A 20,915-nucleotide genomic window follows, 5' to 3' on the forward strand; every position below is an offset into this window, starting at 1 on the left:
GAGACCTGAAGAGGTTGTTCACTGGGGCACTTCAACCCAATGTGCAAACCTTCAGGTGTGGCTCACCCCATGTATTCCCTCCTTCTCCTTCCACGTTTCTACCTCAAATGGGCATGTTCACCTTCTTGCTCCGTAACATGCGGTGGGACCGTTCCACCGACCGCTTGTCTTCATTCTTCCTATCGGACGAATTATTATGGTTGTCCAAATCAGACCCCGGGAAGCAGTGCTTCAAAATGTCCAGAAGGAGGAAATTATCCACGGGCTTCTTCTTCCTACACACAACAGAATTTACGACCAAATTTACAAGAAAGATACTTTTCTGATATTGATACACAAAATACGGCAATTCCTTAATTTTGTCAGATTGTAGGTAAAAAATATCGCAAAAAAAATTGTGAAATAATTTTTGAAATTTATTTATTATATCTTCCTTCTTCCCATCTACCCATACGGTTAAAAATGATCTGTTCAGAAATATGTCAATAATTAGCTTAATCGAACTAAATGGAAGATATTTTAAATTGTTAAAAATTAAATTCAGAATTTCAACGGCCAAATAAAATTGCAGCGTGCAGTATTTCTTCTGATTATATAGGTACGACTTCATTTTAATATTTCCCATATTTTTTTTGCTATTTTGTGTGTCAAGCGAAACTTTCTGATAATTTGTCTTCACCATTTTAATTAATTTTGTTTTGCGAAAAATGATGTAAAAACACGCGTACATAATATAATCAAGAAAGTTATATTTCGCATAGTTGGTGTCTTTCTTCATATCTTTCTTAAAAGCGTTACTGATGAGCCATTCGCTGTTCTTTTCAAATCCTAGGGGCTCAGATAAAAGGTTGAAAATAAATTTATACGAAAAATTAACACAAATCTTGTTTAACTTTTTTAAGTTTTCCTTCAAATTTAACGAACTTGTAATAGCTAATTTTTCTTTCTTCTTCACATGGAACACCTTATCTATATGTTTGTCCATTTTATTTTTGTAGAAACACATTTTTGGAAAAAAACTGTAATTCTCCAAATGTTCATCATTTTTTATACATAAAACTTGATTTATATTTTTCCTGAATTTTTTCTTGCTAATTTGGTTTACATTTCCTTGTTCCTTTTCGTCTATAAGGTTAATTAAATATTTCACTATAAACTTTTTCTCTTCCTCCTTTTCTCGCTGGTCATTTGCTGCTGCTCCCGTTCCGCGCAAATCGCTCATTTTATTTTCATTGCTTCTACTCTTTCCACTAATATGTTCCACTTTTTTTCCAAATTCCCTTTTTTCGCTTCTTCTCATTTCCTTTTGCCCCTTCGTTTTGTCCCTACTCAACGTTAATATGAACTCCTCCTTTATCTTCACATTTAACAAAAGGCATATTAAAATGTAGATAAATGACAAAGCAAAGCTAGTCAATTTTTTATTCGACTTTTTCCGTAATATTTTATCTATGCCTAAAATTAAAATGTTCTTCAAAATGCTGTAGTTGTCTTCGTAAAAAGTTAAGTAGTAGAAATGGAAGGAGCACATGAAATTTATGTACAGGTTAATCAGGTTCAGGAGCAGCTTGTCTGTTATTTCTTTCTCTTCCCGCATGTTCCGTTGAAAAAGGAGCGCCTCTTGGGGGTGGAAATAGTCATTCGGCGCTACACCGCTCATAGTATTGGATACCCTGCCATTTCCGCTGTTCCTGCGGCCACTTCTGCAGTTGTTCTCGTAGTAGTTACTGGTTCGTTTGGCGTTTGCCCCTTCAGTGGCCATCCCTTGTGTATCCACCGTAGCAGTGGCCACTTGGTTGGTTCCTCCCTCGTTCAATGTTACCCCCTGGGTAGCCGCTTCCTCCCCCTTCTTGGTGCTCCTTCTCGACCTCGGGTTTCCACTCGCCCCTCTTCTGCTGCTCCCCTTCTTGCTCCTCGAGCTTTTACTCATCTGCTCCTTGATCGAAGCATCCCCCACGGGCGTCACGCCATTTAAGCCACTTACATCTGCTACGCCTGCTACTACTGTTGCTCCATCTGTGGGCGTTATCCCCGGTAGTGCCACCGATCCTGCAACAGCCTGATCCACGGTGCACTTAACCCCAGTGGCAACCTTTCGACCAGGACTTTTCACAGGAGATGAGCCAACCTTTTTATAATTCTGTCCAACCTGCGTCGTTCTCTGCTCCGTCTGTTCACTTCTCCTATGCTGGAGGAGGCTCCTAAACCACATGCGGCACCTCCTTCTGTTGTACGTTCGCTTCATTAAAGTATCAATATAATTCATGCAAATGATAATAAAATTTTGGATAATTATTTTGTTCACATGTTTCTTCTTCGAATGTTTAAAAAGACAACAAAAGGAAATAAAAAAAAAGGGGGACTCTGAAATTTTGTACACTGGAATGTACGACAACGTGTTGGTAATTAATCTTATCAATCCGTGGATATACTTTTTGTTGTTTTTTATTTCACTTAAATAAACAAATAAGTGATTTACGATTTTTTCTATCCCCCTATCGATATTATTCCTCTTGCAAAATTCAATTACTTCATTTATTTTGTCAAAATTTTCCAAAAAAAAATCCGTGTTGTTCAATTTGGTGTTCTTTTCAAATATAAATATGCTTACTAGGAACAGCTCCAAGTTATCGTAGAAGAATTTTTCCACCTTGTAGTCTTTGTAGCTGCTTAGAGCGCTGCACTTCCTAAGGTAATTTAACCTGTCCATCTCGACTATCATATTGCTACTACAGTTTAGGACAATATTTAAGCTCCAGTTTTTCTCATTTGTATATTCCAAAATTTGTTTTTCCCCATTGACTTTGTTTACAGTTGAGTCATTTTTCGCATTTGTCAAAATGTCGGTTGTTCCTCTTCTCTGAGTTGCGACCTCTTCGGGGAAGAAGCCACCTGTCGTTACATTTGCAGGATTCTTTTCATTATTGTTATTATCACATGTTTTGTTATTTCCCATTTGGGGTTGATTCCTGCTTGGAGCACCTCCAGGAATATCGCCCAAAAACTCACTTCCTGGGGTTGCTCCTACCCCTTTAACTTCTTCCTCCTTCTTGGCTACGTTTCTCCCTTTCGCATTCCCCCCACTTGAATTCTTAATCCTGCTCATTCGCCTGCTTTTTCTTTTCTGCTCATGCTCCTCCTCAATCAGCATGCTAAAATTCTTCTCCTTGGTGTTAACGCCACTTTTTCTACCATATCTGCTTCTCCTAGTTTCCTGCTCAGTAGTATTACTCACTGGATTTTCCACCTCTGCTTGCGGTTCCATTTTTACTTCACATTCTATTTTGCAATTTTTCGTAGCATCCCATTTGTTCTCCTCCTCCTTTGGGTGCTCTATGCCGATTAAGCAGCTTGGGTCAATATCAATCTTCGCTTCGTCCTTCTTCGCACTACTGCATTTCCTTCTCTTGCTTTTACTCACGGTTGTCATTGAATTTGCATCGTTTGCCTCGATGGCACAAGTGCCGGGTACCGCTTCCGCGCTGGTCACGTTATCGCCGGTTGCGTTGCCTTGTTGATTTGCCGTTTTTTCTACTTCACCTGCATCGTTATTTTTGGCACTGGGGTCTTCTTCCTTGGGCACCGCTTCTATGGCAGTCGCGATGGCCTCCTCCGAATTGTTCGTCCCAGGTTGCCCCTTCTTCGCATTGCTTCTGCTCCTTCGGCTGCTGTTGCCAGACCTCTGCCTGGTCGACTTCTTTTTCCCGTCTTGATTAGCCCCTTCGGGTGGTAGCAGTGAAGGCGGTTCCTTCACTCGGTGGGGTGCATCCACGTGGGACTCCTCCACCTCCTCGTCCACTTCCCCCTCCGCTTTAAAAGCATTGTCGTAACTATAGGGATGATTGTGTCCTCCTCCGGGGATGCTATTTACATCCCCTTTTGGATCATCGCCGTAGGGGGCGTTCGAAGCAGAAATGTCATGCCCTCTGATGGAATATGAGTACAGATCTTGTCTTTTATATTCCTTTTTCGAAAAAATGTCGGAAATTTTCTTCTTCTTGCTTCTCACCTTAGAATGGAAGTGGTTAATTCTGCTAATGATGGTATCCTTGAACTTTTTCTTATAGGAGAAATATTTTAAAAATTTCAAAATGTGCCTTTTCGTGTTAACCCCTATCAGCTCATTGTCTAGCGACTGTATCAATTTAAAAAAGAAAAACTCAAAGGGGGTTATACAGGAGCCATTTATTCTGTTGAGTAAGAAAAGGGCTTTTAGCAGCTTCACAAAAATGAAATAAAACTTCTGCAACTCTAGGATGACCAATCTTTTAAGGCTTCTTATATTTGTTAATTCGCTTCCTCTCGTTTTTTTCTTCACCAAAGTTTCTACATTTACACTGATTAAATTTTCCTCCATCACCGCAACAATGTGCAAGAAATTTCTGAACAGGGTTAACATTTCCTGGATAAATTCCAACACATACTTTTGCTCATTCATTTGGCCTAACTCCCCAATGTCTTTGTTTCTATTCCCATTGCTGCTGTTGCTGTTGCTATTACTGTTTAAGGAATGATCAAAGTAGCCGTTCCGATGGTAACCCTCATTTTTAATAAAGTAAAAGAAAAATGTGAACCGATTTGTATATATATTCAGAAAGCAAAAAACGCAATTGAGCATGTAGTAGATAAAATTATTTTCGTATGTGTTAAGTTTTTTTAATTCTCCAATGTAGAATATGTTGATAAAATACAAATTTTTGTATGCCGTTTTTTTCTTTTCTTCTTCATTCTGCTCTTTTACTTTCAGTTTTATCTGCATGTCGCTCGTGAGGAAGTCATCCATGTTTATGTTTTTCACTCGAAACAATTCTACTTTGTTGCTTTCTCTTCTTCTCCTTATGCCAGTCTGTTCCTTCGCTTCCACGGGGCAGTCCCCACCGTTCTGCGCCTCGCTGGGCAGCCCGTTCTGTAGTTCCCCTTCCTGATCGGCTGTCCCATCCGCCATCCCATCCACGGACAACGCGTTCACATCATCGCTAACGGCACCACTAACAGCACCGCAAACGTTGCCGCTAACCGAGTCATTAATCGACCCGTTAGTGGAGCATCCCTTGTCTTTCCTCTCCTGTCTGTTATGCCTGTCCTGCCTCTCGGAAACACCCCCATCTCGCTGCGACACCAAGTTTCCCAGTATCGTTGTAACCTCCTCCGACGATATCTTCAGAATGCCCTTCAAAATTTTTAAGTTTATAACATTTCTGGAATTTCTAAAAAGCATCAAGAAGGCGAACAGGTAGAGGTCCTTGGCGTTGCTCAGAAACATGGCATAAATGCTTTTCAACGTGCTGTCATCATAGTGCTCTCCCGTCCTATCAGTCAGGCAAACACTATCCCTGCATCTGTAAAAATGGTCGACGCAGCAGAGCTGGTAAGAAATAACCTTATCGTAAAACTCATTCAGAAAAGTGGGCGATAGAATTTTTGAACAAATGAATAACAAACTCAGACACAAATTTCGGAACTTCATATAAATAAAAATGTTCGTTTCTGGTTCTTTTAAAATGTTAAAAATACAGAGGAAGAAATTCTGATAAATCGATTTCACGATATAATTTTTAAGCATCCTCTCTTCATAGCTTAACGATCTGTTTTTTATAAATTCGATAAACAGAATGGTCATCGTGTAAAATATTCTGAGGCTCATAAATCTCACAATGCATCCTTTGCTAATACAACATTCAAGTAAAAAATTTATTATATTATTCATTAGAAAATTCTTCCCATCATATAGAGGCATTAAATCGTTTTCATTTTCCGACGTGTTTACGCTGTTGTTTTTCACTTGATCCGTTTTCAGCTGCTTATTTTTTTCATTACTTTTTATGAGAGAAGTTATAAGCATTTTTGTAACCAATTCGCTATTTTTACTTTTATTCTTCTTCATATAATCATTCACGTCAAGCGTATTATGTGGAGGAGGGTGCATGCTAGCCTTCTGATCATCCCCCTTGACCGAGTTCACCTTCATGGTACTCTTCTTCCTTTTCATTTTATTTACATGGACCTCGAACAGAAAGTACCATATGTTTCTTCTTTTCCTTCTGCTATCCCTCTTAAACAAATTAAAAATCAAGTTCAGCAAAAAATAGCAGCTATAATTGTTCAGTGTAGAGTTATTCTCTTCGTACCTTTTGCTCTTAATAAGCTTGTCGATTTTGCTCAAAATGAACGTATAAATTTTGTACTTGTTCAATTCGCTGCAATATTTCATCCCCTTCAACATGCACCAAAAAATTCGATTAATTAGGGTTAGATTCTCATCCTTAAAATTTACTTCTACACACTTTAGCATCACGTCCAGCATCTCCAAAAAGCTATTACTAAATAAGTTATTTATCATATCAGTCACATTTTCGAATGTACTCTTTTTTACACTGTTCCTTAAATAATCACGATTTAAAATTAAGTACTCTGTCTGAAATTCGTTTCCTGCAATAATTTCTCCTCCCCACTCCGCTTCAATTTCTCTTTTTCTCCTCCTTCTTTCTTCCTCTTCTTCGTCCCCTACCATCTCTACATGTTGGACGTTTTCCCCCCCGTCCAATTCCTCCCTATATATGCTGGAAAAGGGGAAGCTTCTCCCATCGTAGGGGTAGCCCTGCCCCGGGTGTACAACACCATCCATGTTGGCAGACAGGTTGTTCTTCATGTTGCTCAGAAAGATATCGTTCATCCCTGTGGCCGATTCGTTACTGTTAAGGGTGCCTGGCAAGGAGTGGCTTCTTACAAGGTCGTTCTCCACGTTATTCCCGCTCTGTTGGGCCTTCCCCTGTGTAATACTCTTCTCATTCTTCTGCACGCAATACGCACCGTACGTGCTGTTGTTGGGCGTGCTATATGCCCCTTCACCGCTCTCATTACAATAACTGCGATTTACTTTGCTCCATGTATCACCCTTTATGAGCTTATCTGGGCTGCCCCTTTTGGGAGCATCTTTACCGAAATGGATAGTCCCCTGGTTAGTGCCCCCTACAGAGCAATCATTAGTACCATTTGGCACACCGTTTTGGCTGCCACGTGCGGCTGCATACCTACGTGAAATTATTACTTTATCTGGACTTCCACTATTCGTTGCGTTAAGCACACCACTGTATTTGTTACTGGCGTGTAGGCAATCAATCTCTGCGTTCCTACCCTTCATACCACAGTTGTAGTCCCCATTTAATTTTTCGCAAAAGTTACCCATATCGATGCTGTTTTCGTTTATGTTATTATCGACAGTGGGGGTGCTATTACTGCCATCTGCGTACGTGGCACTGTGGCTGTTTGGGTAGAGGCTGCCATTGGTGATGTCGCTTCCTACGCCGGTGCCACTCATTACACTTTCCTGCAGCTCGTGATTAACGCCGAGGTCGTAACCTGCGATGCTGCTCCGCGCAGATGTCGTGTCCACATTGTTCATCACGTTGCTATTACTTAGGGGGTCCACATACATTTTACTATCTTTCGCGGATTCGTTCTGTCTCCACATAGGGAAGAAATCCGACTCCTGGTTGTTCTGGTAACCCTTTTGGAATTCGTTCGGGTTGCTGTTCTGAGCCTGGCTACCACCGAAGGAGCTTCCAAAGTTGTTATCATACCCGTGGACGTTCGCATAGTTATTACCACTAGTATAGCTATCGCTGTTCATGTATCCACCTCTGCCAATGCGCTGTTGGTTGAACCCTACACCCTGAACCGTTTCGTTCGGCCCCTTCAACTTTTCGGCGGACGTCTCCGCGTTGCCACTTTCTGCGTTCCTCTTGGCAATCTTTATCAAAAACAGAAGAATTAAAAATTCCAATTTCAAAAAATAAATTACTGACTCACTCAAATTGTGTCTGATCTTGTTTAGCATATTCCTCATCTGGTCAATTACAATTTCCACGTTGTCGAGAAGGAACTCGTTGTAAGGCACTTGATTGTCACGGTAGAATAGGAAGTTCTTCTTACTTTTCGTGTTAAATAAACTTACGTACACATTTAGAAGGACATTCACGAACATGACGTTTTCGTGATTCAGGTCCTTTTCGATGGGGTGACCAATTGGGTACACACTTGTGTCACCCCCATAAGCGCAATGCAGAGACGGAGAAATAGAAGGTGCAGCATCGGCGTCCTTTCTCTGACCCTCTATCATTTTATCTACATCTTGCATTGTTTGGAATTCCTTGTTGTTACTTTTTACGTTGTCCTCACCTCTTCTATGGAGAACATTGTGCTCCCTACTTCCTTCACATCCCCCATTCAGCAAGGTGGAGGAGTTGGCTAATTCCACCCCCCCATTATCCTTTTTTATTTTTTTCTTCTCTTTTTCACCTCTGCGTGCACGCAGTCGCTTATTCACTTTGGCGTTAGTTTCGCTCAGCTGCACAGCACTGGCTTGGTCACCACCTGCGTTTTCAATTTCACAATTGGCACAACTTTCGACGGGAAGGCATCCTTCAGTGGAGTTCACACCCGATACGGTGTCATCACCCTGTGGCTTCTCCCCACCAGGTGTATCACCTTCTGGCAGAAATGGGCCTGCAAAAAACGGATCGTCCGTTTTTTTGATATTTTCTCCTGCTTGTTCATTCGCGCAACTTTCGCCTTTTGCATCTTTCGACTTTTCGGGAATTTTTCTTTCCCTCCTCCTTCTTCTTCTTCTTTTCTGCAAATTGTTGCCCTCCCTTTCAGCCGAACCGGACACAGCCACGGGAGCCTTCACAGGAACAGAGGCTGACTCATTCGTTGAGTTTTTTCTCCTCTTATCGCTAAAAATATTATGGATATTATAGTAGGGGAAGCAGCTATCTTCATTTAACAATTCACTGTAGTAGGAAGATGATGTGTCATCCTCCTCCAAATCATTTTCCTCCAGGGAAAAATAACTTTCATGTGGAAAATGAAAACTTTTGGAGAAATAATTCCAAAATATTCTATATATAAGCTCTGAAAATTTCTCATTTGGTTCTCTAAAAGTATCATACTTGGATATTAATATGCACATACAGGAGAGGGCACTTATTAAGTTGTTCAGCAGATCTGGTGGCAGATTGCATGAGTAATACAACAACTTAATAAACACAAGGATGTACTTTTTATAAACCCTTTCACAGATGGCTTTGAAATTCTCCTCTTCATCTTTCTGATTTTCTGCCTCTAAGTAGTATTCCCTACTCAGGTAGGAAGTTTCACTTTTGGCATTTCTCTCTTCTAATATTTCATTGTATATTATTGGGATCAATTCCATGTGACATATTTCTTTTACTATATTTGTTATGAACAAATAATGGGCTTGAAATTTTTTACATTCAAAATTTTCACACTTCTTTATGACGTCAATTAACTTCTTCTCACATTCATCTAGGCAGTTGTACTGGAACATAAACCTCTCTATGTGCTTCCTCAATTCCTCATTTCGTATTACTCCACTTACATATTGCTCGTATTTGGTAAGTACAATGTCTATGGTGATCAAATCCTCTTTCCCCTGTTCTTTACACACATTTTCCATATCTTATATATTATATCAGCAAAAAAAAAAAAAAAAAAAGGGGAGGAGGGACAACGAATAAAAATTGAGGTCACCTCTAATATACTCTTACTTAAAAAAGCATGGACAAAAGGAGCTAAAAGCACTCTAACTAATCAGAACATGGTGACAACACAAATAAGAAAGTGCGTGACAGGAGGGACAGACTATTATGAAATAAAGACCAATTAAAAATAACAAAGAAAAGATAAACAAAAAAAAAAAAAAAAACATAAGTACAACTTTGCCTTTATTTTTACACATTAAAAGTTACATTTGCAAAATAGAACACCTTCAAGTGTCCCTTCACCATTCTAGCAACAGGAGTTAACCCTGTCCTCACCCACATATGGTATATGGAGAATCTCTTCAATTATTTATATCAAAAGAGATGAACACAAACAAAAAAAAGAGGCATACATAAAAAAAAGGATTCTACTTTTATATACGTAAAAATGAAAAAAGCGATATGGGGCGTTCTTCCCGAACATGCGGTAAGCCATAGATGCAATAAGGGAGCGGCGTCTAACTCAAGTACCGCGCCTCGGGTAGCATCAGGGCACACAACGCTAAAACTTTCCTCGTTACTAAAAACGGGTTCGTAATATATAAGATATAAATATATACCATAGCGCTAGCGAGAACATACGATTATGCTCGCTTTGCATGCACGATTAGACCTGGGGTGTACATATATGCAAAATACATATTTACATAAAAATGCTTATATTATACTGATATATATATTTATGATGGCTAAGCGCGTGGCTCATTGAACGCTGAGGTACAAAGGGCCATACGTAACGCTATGATTTAAATTAGAGGCAGAATATATATACATATGTACTTACATATGCGTAGTACCTACATATATACGTAGTAATTATGCGTAGTACTTGCATGTATATACGTATATATGCATATGCGCGCCTACTTTTTGCTGCTTCTACTTCTACATCCTTGAGAAGGAAAAAAAAAAAAAAAAAAAAAAAAAGGAAAAGGAAAAAGGCTGATTTTCACGAAACAAGGTAAAAAAAAAAGGAATTATTCATAATTAACAGTTATTTTGATAAACAATTTTTTCCCTTTATTCCTTCGAATACATAATCTACGGGATGCAATTATATATATATATATATATGATGATGCCGCGCGGCGTTATAAAATATCCGTTTTTTAAAAAAAAAAAAAAAAAAGTTCAGAATAACCACATATTAATTTGCGCATTTCTGATAGATTCTGGAACAAATTAAACAAAAACTGTAACTACAATTTGAAGATAATCTTTTTATGTTTAAATTGTAAAAAATTTTGATTCACAGAAGAGGAAGGAATTCTTTTTTTCGAATGGAAATGTAAAATTTTAAAGCAGCAAATATGAGTAAATAACGCGGGCGAATACCTTTTTAATCTTGTTTCGTCGTATCTCCAGAACAGGGGGGGCTTTGGGGTTTACTACATAATGCTATTTCTTAACTATGCCGTCCACTCAAATGCGTTTTTGCAGAAATACTTGCAGGACCTTACGAATGGGAAGAAAAGGCATCATTTATACATGCCTGCTGCGCGGGTAGTAGCCGCGTTCGTATGATAAATATATTCACATTAGTACCACTCATTAAGTACCTTTTATTTTTTTTTTTGTCCACCCGTTTTTTTTATATATACCCCCTTATTATACATTTTCCAATTTCTCTTTCATTTGGCGTCTTCCCCATTTTATGGAGATGAAACAAACTGCGAAACCTTTTTGCTTCCCATCGGAACAGACTTACAATCAAGTAACCGACGGAATTGCAAAAGTTATGATTGACCAAATGAATACCAAACCGAGTTTTCCATAAAAAGAAAAACAAAATGGTAAGTCGTCATACAATGTAGGTATAAAAAAAAGAGAAAATTATTTCTGAAAATAACGTTCCAGACTTGTTCATTTCAACCCCATGCCGTCTTAATCGATTTGCTGTGCAGACACAGCGCGCGAGCAGAAAAACACGTTCGATGAAAAAAAGCCAACCCACTACATAATCGTCCACTTTATTTAAAAAAGCTACAAACAAATAAATAAAGTTTTTTGTGAGTGGGAAATTGATTGCGAAGGGGGTATAAATAGTACGTATGTACATATAAATACATACGTATCATGTATACCCCCCGCACACGCGGCACTGTGTATATGCGATACATGTAGGTGAACACCTCCGTGCAACAGCATACAGAGAGGCGAATTCGGCTGAGCCACTTTTAAGATTCGCTTCTCTCCACCGCGAACAAGTGTACATGTGGGGCTTCTGCGCACACTCTAGATGCTTCTGCTGCAACGTTTTACGCTGGTAACTACGTCTTCTCTTTTGCCCTCCTTGATTTACCCGAATGATAGCGAAAACTTACCTGTACAACTCGTCCTCATCTGATGACGCAGACGGAGCAGTGGAGAAAGCAAGCAGCAAACCATGCGGCGAAAACTTAACTTTTAAGCGTAGAAAAATAAACAGAGAAAAGCAGAAGGGGAGTAGTAGCACCATCCAAGGGAACGTCTTTAAAAATGCGAATGCTGTTGATAAGGGAGTCGTATTTGTAAAAAGGGGAAGCAATCATCTTCCCAGAACGGACAAGGGAAAAAACGTTCCTACGAAGAGCAACTTTGAAGGAAGATACAAAAATGAAAAGCGTGCCAATAGCGTGGATACCAACTCGCAGTCGGACGAACCTGCGCGTGATGATCAATCGGAGTCCAGCCGGAGCAGCGGGGGCGAACGTCGCTCCAAGGTAGACCAACAGCGCAGAAACATAAGAGGTAGTGACCATAGAACGCCGGATGATAAGAAAAAGCAGGAGGAGTACTACAAAAGAAATTACGATCGAATTATGGACGAAATATGGTATTCCAAGGAAGACGATTGTGTTGATTCGTTCTACAACATGGATATAGATTCTACTTGCCAGAAGGAGAAAAAAATGCTGGCCAATTTCTCCACACGCATGAACAGTGCAGGTAAAAAAGTAAATCAGAAAAATTTAGATAATAACTTGTGGGAACTGAATAAGCTAAAACAAGGGGGAGTGCATTCCACGTACAATAAGTTACAACTGGAAAAAATTAACGAAGCGAATAGTACGAACGAAGTTAGGAAGGTCGTTTTAACGAGACACATAACGCCGTCTTTTATTGAAATACTAAAGAAAGACACAGATCGCGGGGAAGGGGAAACAAATGAATACCATGAACACAACAGCGTAATTGATCAATGGAATGCCGTTTCGCATGACATGAAAAAGAGCAGCACTTCCTACTCTACTGTAGTGAAGGACGAAACTTGTGATTTTGTAAAAGCGGCAAAGAAGGGGAGCGAATTTTTAAGATATTTCAAAAACGAAAATGAGAATTCCAAGGCGAGGGACAGGTACTGGGAAATTGGGAGAAGCAAATTAGGCGAACTGCTAAAAATGTACAAGGAGAAGCAAACGAACTCGACGGAAAACTATGCGACCAGTGGTGACCTAGACGAAGATGGCGAAACGAATACAGACATCTTCGACTACAAGAAGGACAAAATGTACAGCACTATTTTCAACCAAGAAAGTAAGAAGAAGCAAAAAAGCACTCTCCAAGATAAGGCAGATTTACTAAAACTGAAAGAATCGCTACCCATTTTTAGATCCAAAAAGGAACTGTTAGATGCAGTTTACAACAACAACATTATCATCATCGTGGGAGAAACGGGTTCTGGAAAAACGACCCAAATAGTGCAGTATTTGTATGAAGATGGTTATCATAAAAATGGAATCATTTGCTGTACACAGCCCAGAAGAGTTGCCGCCGTTTCAGTGGCCTATCGAGTGTCGCACGAAATGAACGTTGAAATAGGATCCCTAGTTGGGTACACCATCCGATTTGAGGACAACACAACGAAGGATACCAAAATTCGCTACGTCACAGATGGTATTCTACTAAGAGAAACATTAACCGATAAGGATTTAGACAAATACAGTGTCATCATAATGGACGAGGCGCACGAAAGGTCAATCAATACAGATGTGCTCCTAGGTATATTAAAAAATATCTGTCTAAAGAGGAACGACTTAAAACTGCTAGTCACATCAGCCACCATCGACTCGAAAAAATTTTCAGAATTTTTTGGAAATGCCCCCATATATAATATACAAGGTAGAACCTTCAAGGTGCACTTAGAATATTTAAGAAGCCCATGTAATGACTACATAGAATGTGCTGTGCAGAAGGCGATTGAAATTCACATTTCTGATAATAATTATGACAACAATTTTGGAGACATCCTAATTTTTATGACGGGGCAGGAGGACATAAATGCTACCTGCTACCTGCTCAGTGAGCGGTTTTACGAGGTGTACGAGTCGTATAAGGAATCCAAGAGTCATAAGAAAAATACGCTTAACAAGATTAGAAGCATAATCAAGGATAAACCGGATGGATCCGGCAGAAATACAGGGGAAGATAAACTCGATCATCCGGACGATAGTAACTGCAGTGGGGACGAAAGCGACTTTGGCCCACAACCCCTTAATACAGAAAACGTCACGCAGGACGACGCGCAAAATGTGATTTACCCATTTTACGTCTTCCCCATTTATTCCCAACTGTCCAGTGAACAGCAAAGCAAGATTTTCCAAAAATACGATTTGCGAAAAATAATCGTATCAACAAATATAGCAGAAACGTCACTCACCCTGGACGGAATAAAATACGTCATCGACAGTGGGTACTGCAAATTGAAGGTGTACAATCAGAAAATAGGAATGGATGTGCTTCAAATTACGCCCATCTCGCAGGCCAATGCAAATCAGAGATCAGGAAGAGCAGGCAGAACAGGGGCAGGTATATGCTACCGCTTATACACGGAAAATACATTCCTCTGTGATTTATACCCAAATAATATTCCAGAAATACAGAGAAGCAATTTAGCAAATGTTGTATTGTTACTAAAATCGCTAAATGTGGAAAATGTTTTTGAATTTGATTTTATTGATATACCTAGTAGGGAAAGCATTATAAATTCGCTACACGAATTATGGGTCCTGGGTGCTATAAATAATGAGGGGAATTTAACAGACATTGGGAAGAAAATGATCCTTTTCCCTCTGGATCCACCTCTCTCGAAAATTGTTATATATAGTGAAAACTTCGAATGCACCAAAGAAATTCTAATCATTGTTAGTATGCTATCCTCAGCAGCCATTTTTTTAGAAGCCAAAGAAAACAGTGAAGCTATCGAATCGAAGAAGGAAAAATTCACTGTCCCAGAAAGTGACCATCTCACATTACTAAATATCTACCTACAATGGCGTTCCCATAATTACTCCCCAAGTTGGTGCTCAAAAAATTTCATTCAATATAAGTCCCTCAATAAAGCCAAGGAAGTATATTCACAACTCAGTGATATAATTAAAACGCTAAAAATGAAAAATGTCTCTTGTAATAATAAATGGGAGTGTGTCAGAAAAACCATATGCTCTGGTTATTTTCACAACGCTGCAAAATTGAAATCCATTTCGGAGTACGTCAATTTGAGGACAAATGTGTCCTGCCATGTGCATCCCAGTTCGTCTCTATACAATATTGGCTACACCCCTGATTATGTCGTATATCAAGAAATTGTTTTCACCACAAAGGAATTCATGCGGAATGTGACTACGGTCGATCCGGAATGGCTCTGCGAACTGGGGCCACTCTTTTTTTACATGAAAAATGTGTAAATGTGGTGTATGCGCTGTTGTGAGTGTCTCAGTAGCTTTGTTTAGCTCCACATCTCGCTATATACACCTTTCGAACTACCTTTTTGGCAGTATTCATAATTTTTTTTTTTGTTTTCTTATACCTCCCATGTGGTCCTATTTCTACAGATCCCAGGTGTCATTTCTTCGCACCTTTGCCTCAATTCTCTGGTGCCCCTTCACCGCCACATCGCCCCTTTTTTTTTGTCCATTTTTTGAAAATGCTTTTTTCTGAAAAATTGTCTAAACATTTTTCAAGCCCCCCATCATGGGGATTCCTCTGCACATAATTTTGTTCTTCCAGCCCCAGGTCCCTAAATCCTAAAAGCTGACAGCTCAAAACTAAACCCTGAACCGTGAACCCTAAATCCCTAAAACCTAAACCCTTAACCTTAAAACCTTAATTCCTAAACCCTAAAAACCAAATTCTATAGCCCAAAACCTAAAACCAAAATCCAAAACCCCAAACCCTAAAACCCTGAACCCTCAACCCTGAACCCTAAACCCTAAACCCTGAACCCTAAAACCCTGAACCCTCAACCCTAAACCCTAAACCCTGAACCCTAAACCCTGAACCCTAAACCCAAACCCTAAAACCAAAATCCTAAACCCCAAACCCTAAACCCTGAACCCTAAAACCTAAACCCCAAACCCTAAACCCTAAAACCTAAACCCCAAACCCTAAACGTTCGAAACCTAAAGTCTGAATATTAAGCCATGAACCCTAAAGGTATATATAATTTACAATATACATATTAGAAACGAAGGATTTAAAAAAAAGGAAGAAGGGTCTACTATTCTGCGGAGGTTATAGATGGGAGAAAGTAGGGGCTGGTGGGCTTGTGCAACGGAAAAGGTATTATTCTTATGAAGGTACACATATATTTACCTTAAACATATGGTGCATACCATATATATTACATTATATTCTGTTCCATTTATTTTATGGTTCCACACACTGTCCGTTGAATACGAATGAATGTGCACGTCCAAATGTGTAGGGAATGAAGAAGGAACAATAAATTATATCTATGAACTGCTTAATACACCTGTTGATCATTTTTCATAACCTCCTTTTACACCACTATGGAAACATAAATAGGGAAGGTGCAAGGAAGGGAATTTATGTTATAGGAAGTTACGCTTCCATGGGCGACATAATTGTAGAGGAAGGTACTCAAAATCATATAGTGTTCTGAAGAAGCAAGTATAAACAAGGATAATTACAATCCAATAATATAACGCATGGATGAAAGGAGAAAAGTGTGTATGCAGGAAGAAGATTTTGATGATTGTTCGCACTTTATTCCTATTATGTATAAGGGTTTCATGTATGTATAGTGTGTGCTTCTGTTACTTTAAAGGTTGAGCAGTGCATGAAATTGGAAGAAATGGGAGCCTAATGGGCGTATATAATTACTATCTGATGCAGGCATCTCTCACATATATATATTCAATTGGAACAAATAAGGAATGCATTTTAGTATAGTTTCCATATAAGCAGGAGTATATGTGTGAAGCATAATGGGATGGGTAAGTGTACTATGCACTATTCGCTGTTCCAGGTGAACATATGGATGTTGTACATGTAATTTCTTATGCATAATTCAACAGAAGGTAGGAATAAGTATATATATACCTTATCATTGCAACTTATAGGAGAGACAGAGACCTGTTCTATATTCAGAATGGGTATATGATATGCTAAGAGAGGGTAACGGCCCCATAGGCACCAGTGGACTGCTCATGCAGTTGCAGAAGGAGTTAAGTGCATATAATAGTGTTCAGGTAGATATTTTTGACATTGTGAAGGCATGCTCTTATGTATCTAAAGTAAGAAAACAATATTCTGGGGACAGTGCAATTTGCCCTTTCTTCCGTTATTGGCTGTGGAAAGTGTTATCTGACAGACTAGTGAATGGTTCTGTCGCAAATGTTATGAATATAATTTACGCAGAATGGGCGAAAGAGGACTCAAGGGACAGTTGTAAAGTGGAGGGCTCTCATGATGAAGGAGGTATTTTCTATAGTAAGAAGAGTGAATTTGAATTCAAGCAGGACTTAAATCCAAATGAACAACAATTAAAAAAGTACTACCAATCTTGCGATGGGGATTATCATAAACAAACAGGCCGTGACACTCCCCCAACTGTTCCTTCTGCCTCTAATGTGGCGGAATATTGTGGTAACAATTGGGATAGTCCTACCGCTGAATCGTACTGTAAGAAATTTAAGGAAGTATATGGAATTTACTGTAAGGGATGGGAATCGTCAAAATTAGAATGTGAGTGGAAACCTTCCGCAGAACTTTTCGCTGGTAGCCCAAGACCAGGTTCTACAAGTACCTGGAATCCGGGTTCCTCTGGACACGGTTCTGCTGGTGAGGTAAGTGCAATCAATGGTGTTTTTAGTGTGATGCTCAGTGGTTTGTGGTGTGATGTATGCAGGAAAAGAAGGAAAAGAAGGAAAAGAAGAGCACTGAGCACGTGGCTACTTTTTCTCTCTGCTGTGCGTACATGAATGCATTGATGTGTGTGTTTCGCCATGAATTCAAATGAAACAAATTCATGTGTGTCTACATGTAATATTTCATTCATTTTATAGTGACATTCATCGTATAGTGAAAATGTAAAGGCGGAACCCTTTTTTTTTTTTAATTGCATCTGCAGGATCCGGATGATTTACCTTCGATGAAAATGTATAAGAAGTTTAATCAAGCTACTTACTCCCGCAATGATACGTCACAGAGCACCACAGCGCGGAATGAACTGGAAACACTCCTAAATAATAGTGGTAAGGCGAATTCTATTATGGGAGCTTGGTCCTGCGCAGCAGACATGGGGACGTCTGAGCCCCTATATACGGACCGCTGCAATTTTTTATTTTTTTGGATTGGAAGTCAATTACCGGACAGCATAAGAGATGATTCATTCTTTAACATTATAGAAAAAATTTTTACTGCATTGTTTAAAATTCATGCGGGGGGCAAATGTCCCCTTGAGTATCATAACAGCATTGATAGAAGTATTTTTAGTGCTGAAAAAAAAGTGTATGATTATTATCACGACAGCAGTAAGATAGGACAGAAGTTATTAACGGATCTGGGTGATACTGAGGTCACATATTGTTCACGTGTAAAGGAAGCTGCGGAAGCTTATAAGAGAGTGCTGGAACACTGTGGCACTAATCGTAGTCATAAGTATTGTTTAGAATTTGAAAGAGTGTATAAGAATTGCAACCCGCAGGAACTGTGGAAACAGAAGTGCAATTTAATGCCTGAAAAAGAACCTGAGTTAAGGGTGCAGGAGCATTCTAAAGACAAATCAGTAACCGCTCCAATCGTATCTTCCATCGTCGCCACAATAGGAGTACCTGCACTGGCATACTTTTTTTACAAGGTAAGTAAAACCAAACAATCTTCCTTCCACCTATCACAACCCTAATAACCTTCCTTCCACCTACCACCACTAACAACCTTCCTTCCACCTACCACCACTAACAACCTTCCTTCCACCTACCACCACTAACAACCTTCCTTCCACCTACCACCACTAACAACCTTCCTTCCACCTACCACCACTAACAACCTTCCTTCCACCTACCACCACTAACAACCTTCCTTCCACCTACCACCCCTAATACCACCTTCCTTCCACGTACCACCACCACCCTACCACCTAACAACCCACCTACCAACACTAACAACCTTCCACCCACCTACCAACACTAACAACCTTCCACCCACCTACCAACACTAACAACCTTCCACCCACCTACCACCTAACACAACCTTCCTCTTCCCTCCATCATAATACCCCTAAAGTGCACCCCCCCGTGCACATTTCCTTCAAAAATCTTCCTCCATTATAACACCCCTAACAACCTTCCTTCCACCAACCACCTACCACCAACCACCTACCACCTACCACCTACCACCTACCACCTACCACCCCTTTCTTTTTTTTTTTTTTTTTTAGTATAAGCCATTCTTTCTTAATAAACGTAACAACTCTGGAAGTAATAGAAAAAGAAGATCTACGAGGAACACCTTCGACGCACTCACAGAAGACACGTTAACAGAATTCTCCACACTTGGTTCGACGATAGGTTCTATGGACGAAACTACTGTATATGGTGGTAGGCCAACACCCAGAGGAAGGAACAATAGAAGAGAAGAAAACAGAAGGAACATTAGTTATAAACGTATGTAATGTAACACATTGTGTGGAATGTACCATTAAATGTGATATACCATTAAATGTGAAGTTCCCTTTTTTTATTTCATTATAAATGGTACAAAAAAGTTCTCCCTAAATTTTTTAATATCATGGAATACTGCTTTTTCCCATGCATTCTACCAGTATTACATATGGCCCCCATAATCATTCTATATATATGTATGTGTGCTTATTCGTTCGTTCATTATTATTAAATGTTTATTACTGTTATTATGGAAGTATACATTGTTCATTCGTATCCATTCTACATTCATTATTATTATGAAGAGTCTTCCGTTCGTTTGCCCTCCACTCGTTTGTTTTTCACTAGTTTGTTTTTCACTAGTTTGTTTTTCACTAGTTTGTTTTTCACTCGTTCATCTGCTCCGTTGGATAAGAAGGCAGTATGCACTCCCCCCTGTTCTCTGCACACCTTCGCGTGAAACAATACCTAACTGCTCTTGTACGGGGGAGGTGTCTACAGTTATGCAAGTGCCTGCTGGAAACTTTCAATGCGATTCGGAATGTGGTTCACCGTGAGGTCTCCAATATGGGGGATCACCAAGCGGACCATGAAGCGGATCACCTCGGATATAGCTTGATCAGAATGACGCACCTGCCGTTCTGGACATGCCAAAATGTTTTCTCCACGTTTGCAATTTTGGCCAAGTGCCTCATCAGGAAATTCACTCGGACGTTCACGTGTGGGGAACACTTCGCTTCACTTAGGTGCAGCGACAGAGCAGAGTTGGTAAAGTCATTTTTATCTTTGCATATCGAAGTGGGTCCACCTTCGGAAGTTCTCTCCTCATTTTTTTTATTCATTTTTTTTTTTTCCCCACACTCCTCCCTTTTGGTTGACCTCGTCGTCGCAGTCGCTGTCTTTCTCACAAATTAAAAGAATGTCTACGGGATTTCCATTTCGCAAAAATTTTTTAATTTTACAAATTTTTCTTTCCATGTCGGTCATTTCGCAGTTATAGTAGATTTGGATCTTTTCTGTTTTGGCCGATGGGTCTATGTTGTAGTGGGGATTGTTCGTTTGTTTTTTCTTCTTCAAGTAATGGATGACGACAGGGCCCCTCTCAAACAAGTGCGACTCTGCATCTTTTGGGATTTTCTCTGTTTCGTCATATGGCATAATCTGGGAATGGTCTTCGTCTAACTGTGACTCACCATTTGAAGTGTTTACATTGGTCTTTTTTTCAGACGTGTTTCGTCCCACTTGTGTTGTGTCATCATTTGAATATGTGCTGCCTCCCTGGGCAGAGGTCAGGTAAGACGTATTATTCTTCCCGATAGATTCAACAATCTTCCAACGGTGTATGGATGCACTCCAATTTTGCGAATACTTTTTTAGAAAAAATAATTTTATGGCATTTACTATGACATGATGTTGGGTACACATCCTCTCATAATGAGTCGCCTCTTCAAAGGAGCCCATTCTTCTG

The 20,915-nt window shown here is 39.7% G+C and overlaps 3 protein-coding genes across 3 annotated transcripts; 1 reads left to right on the forward strand and 2 right to left on the reverse strand.

Annotated features, from left to right (window-relative positions):
• Positions 1-103: 103 nt before the first annotated feature.
• PCOAH_00032480 (Uncharacterized protein) lies at positions 104-9,478 on the reverse strand (the record flags this gene model as incomplete). Its single annotated transcript, XM_020060043.1, has 1 exon — positions 104-9,478. The coding sequence occupies one exon, from the start codon at positions 9,476-9,478 to the stop codon at positions 104-106; it is 9,375 nt and encodes a 3,124-aa protein (XP_019915646.1).
• Positions 9,479-11,869: 2,391 nt separating this feature from the next.
• On the forward strand, positions 11,870-15,229 carry PCOAH_00032490 (Adenosinetriphosphatase; the record flags this gene model as incomplete). Its single annotated transcript, XM_020060044.1, has 1 exon — positions 11,870-15,229. The coding sequence occupies one exon, from the start codon at positions 11,870-11,872 to the stop codon at positions 15,227-15,229; it is 3,360 nt and encodes a 1,119-aa protein (XP_019916030.1).
• A 5,052-nt stretch (positions 15,230-20,281) lies between these two features.
• On the reverse strand, positions 20,282-20,908 carry PCOAH_00032500 (Uncharacterized protein; the record flags this gene model as incomplete). Its single annotated transcript, XM_020060045.1, has 1 exon — positions 20,282-20,908. The coding sequence occupies one exon, from the start codon at positions 20,906-20,908 to the stop codon at positions 20,282-20,284; it is 627 nt and encodes a 208-aa protein (XP_019915978.1).
• Positions 20,909-20,915: the final 7 nt, after the last annotated feature.

This window comes from Plasmodium coatneyi, chromosome 11 (genome assembly GCF_001680005.1).
Source record: "Plasmodium coatneyi strain Hackeri chromosome 11, complete sequence".
NCBI lineage: Eukaryota > Apicomplexa > Aconoidasida > Haemosporida > Plasmodiidae > Plasmodium > Plasmodium coatneyi.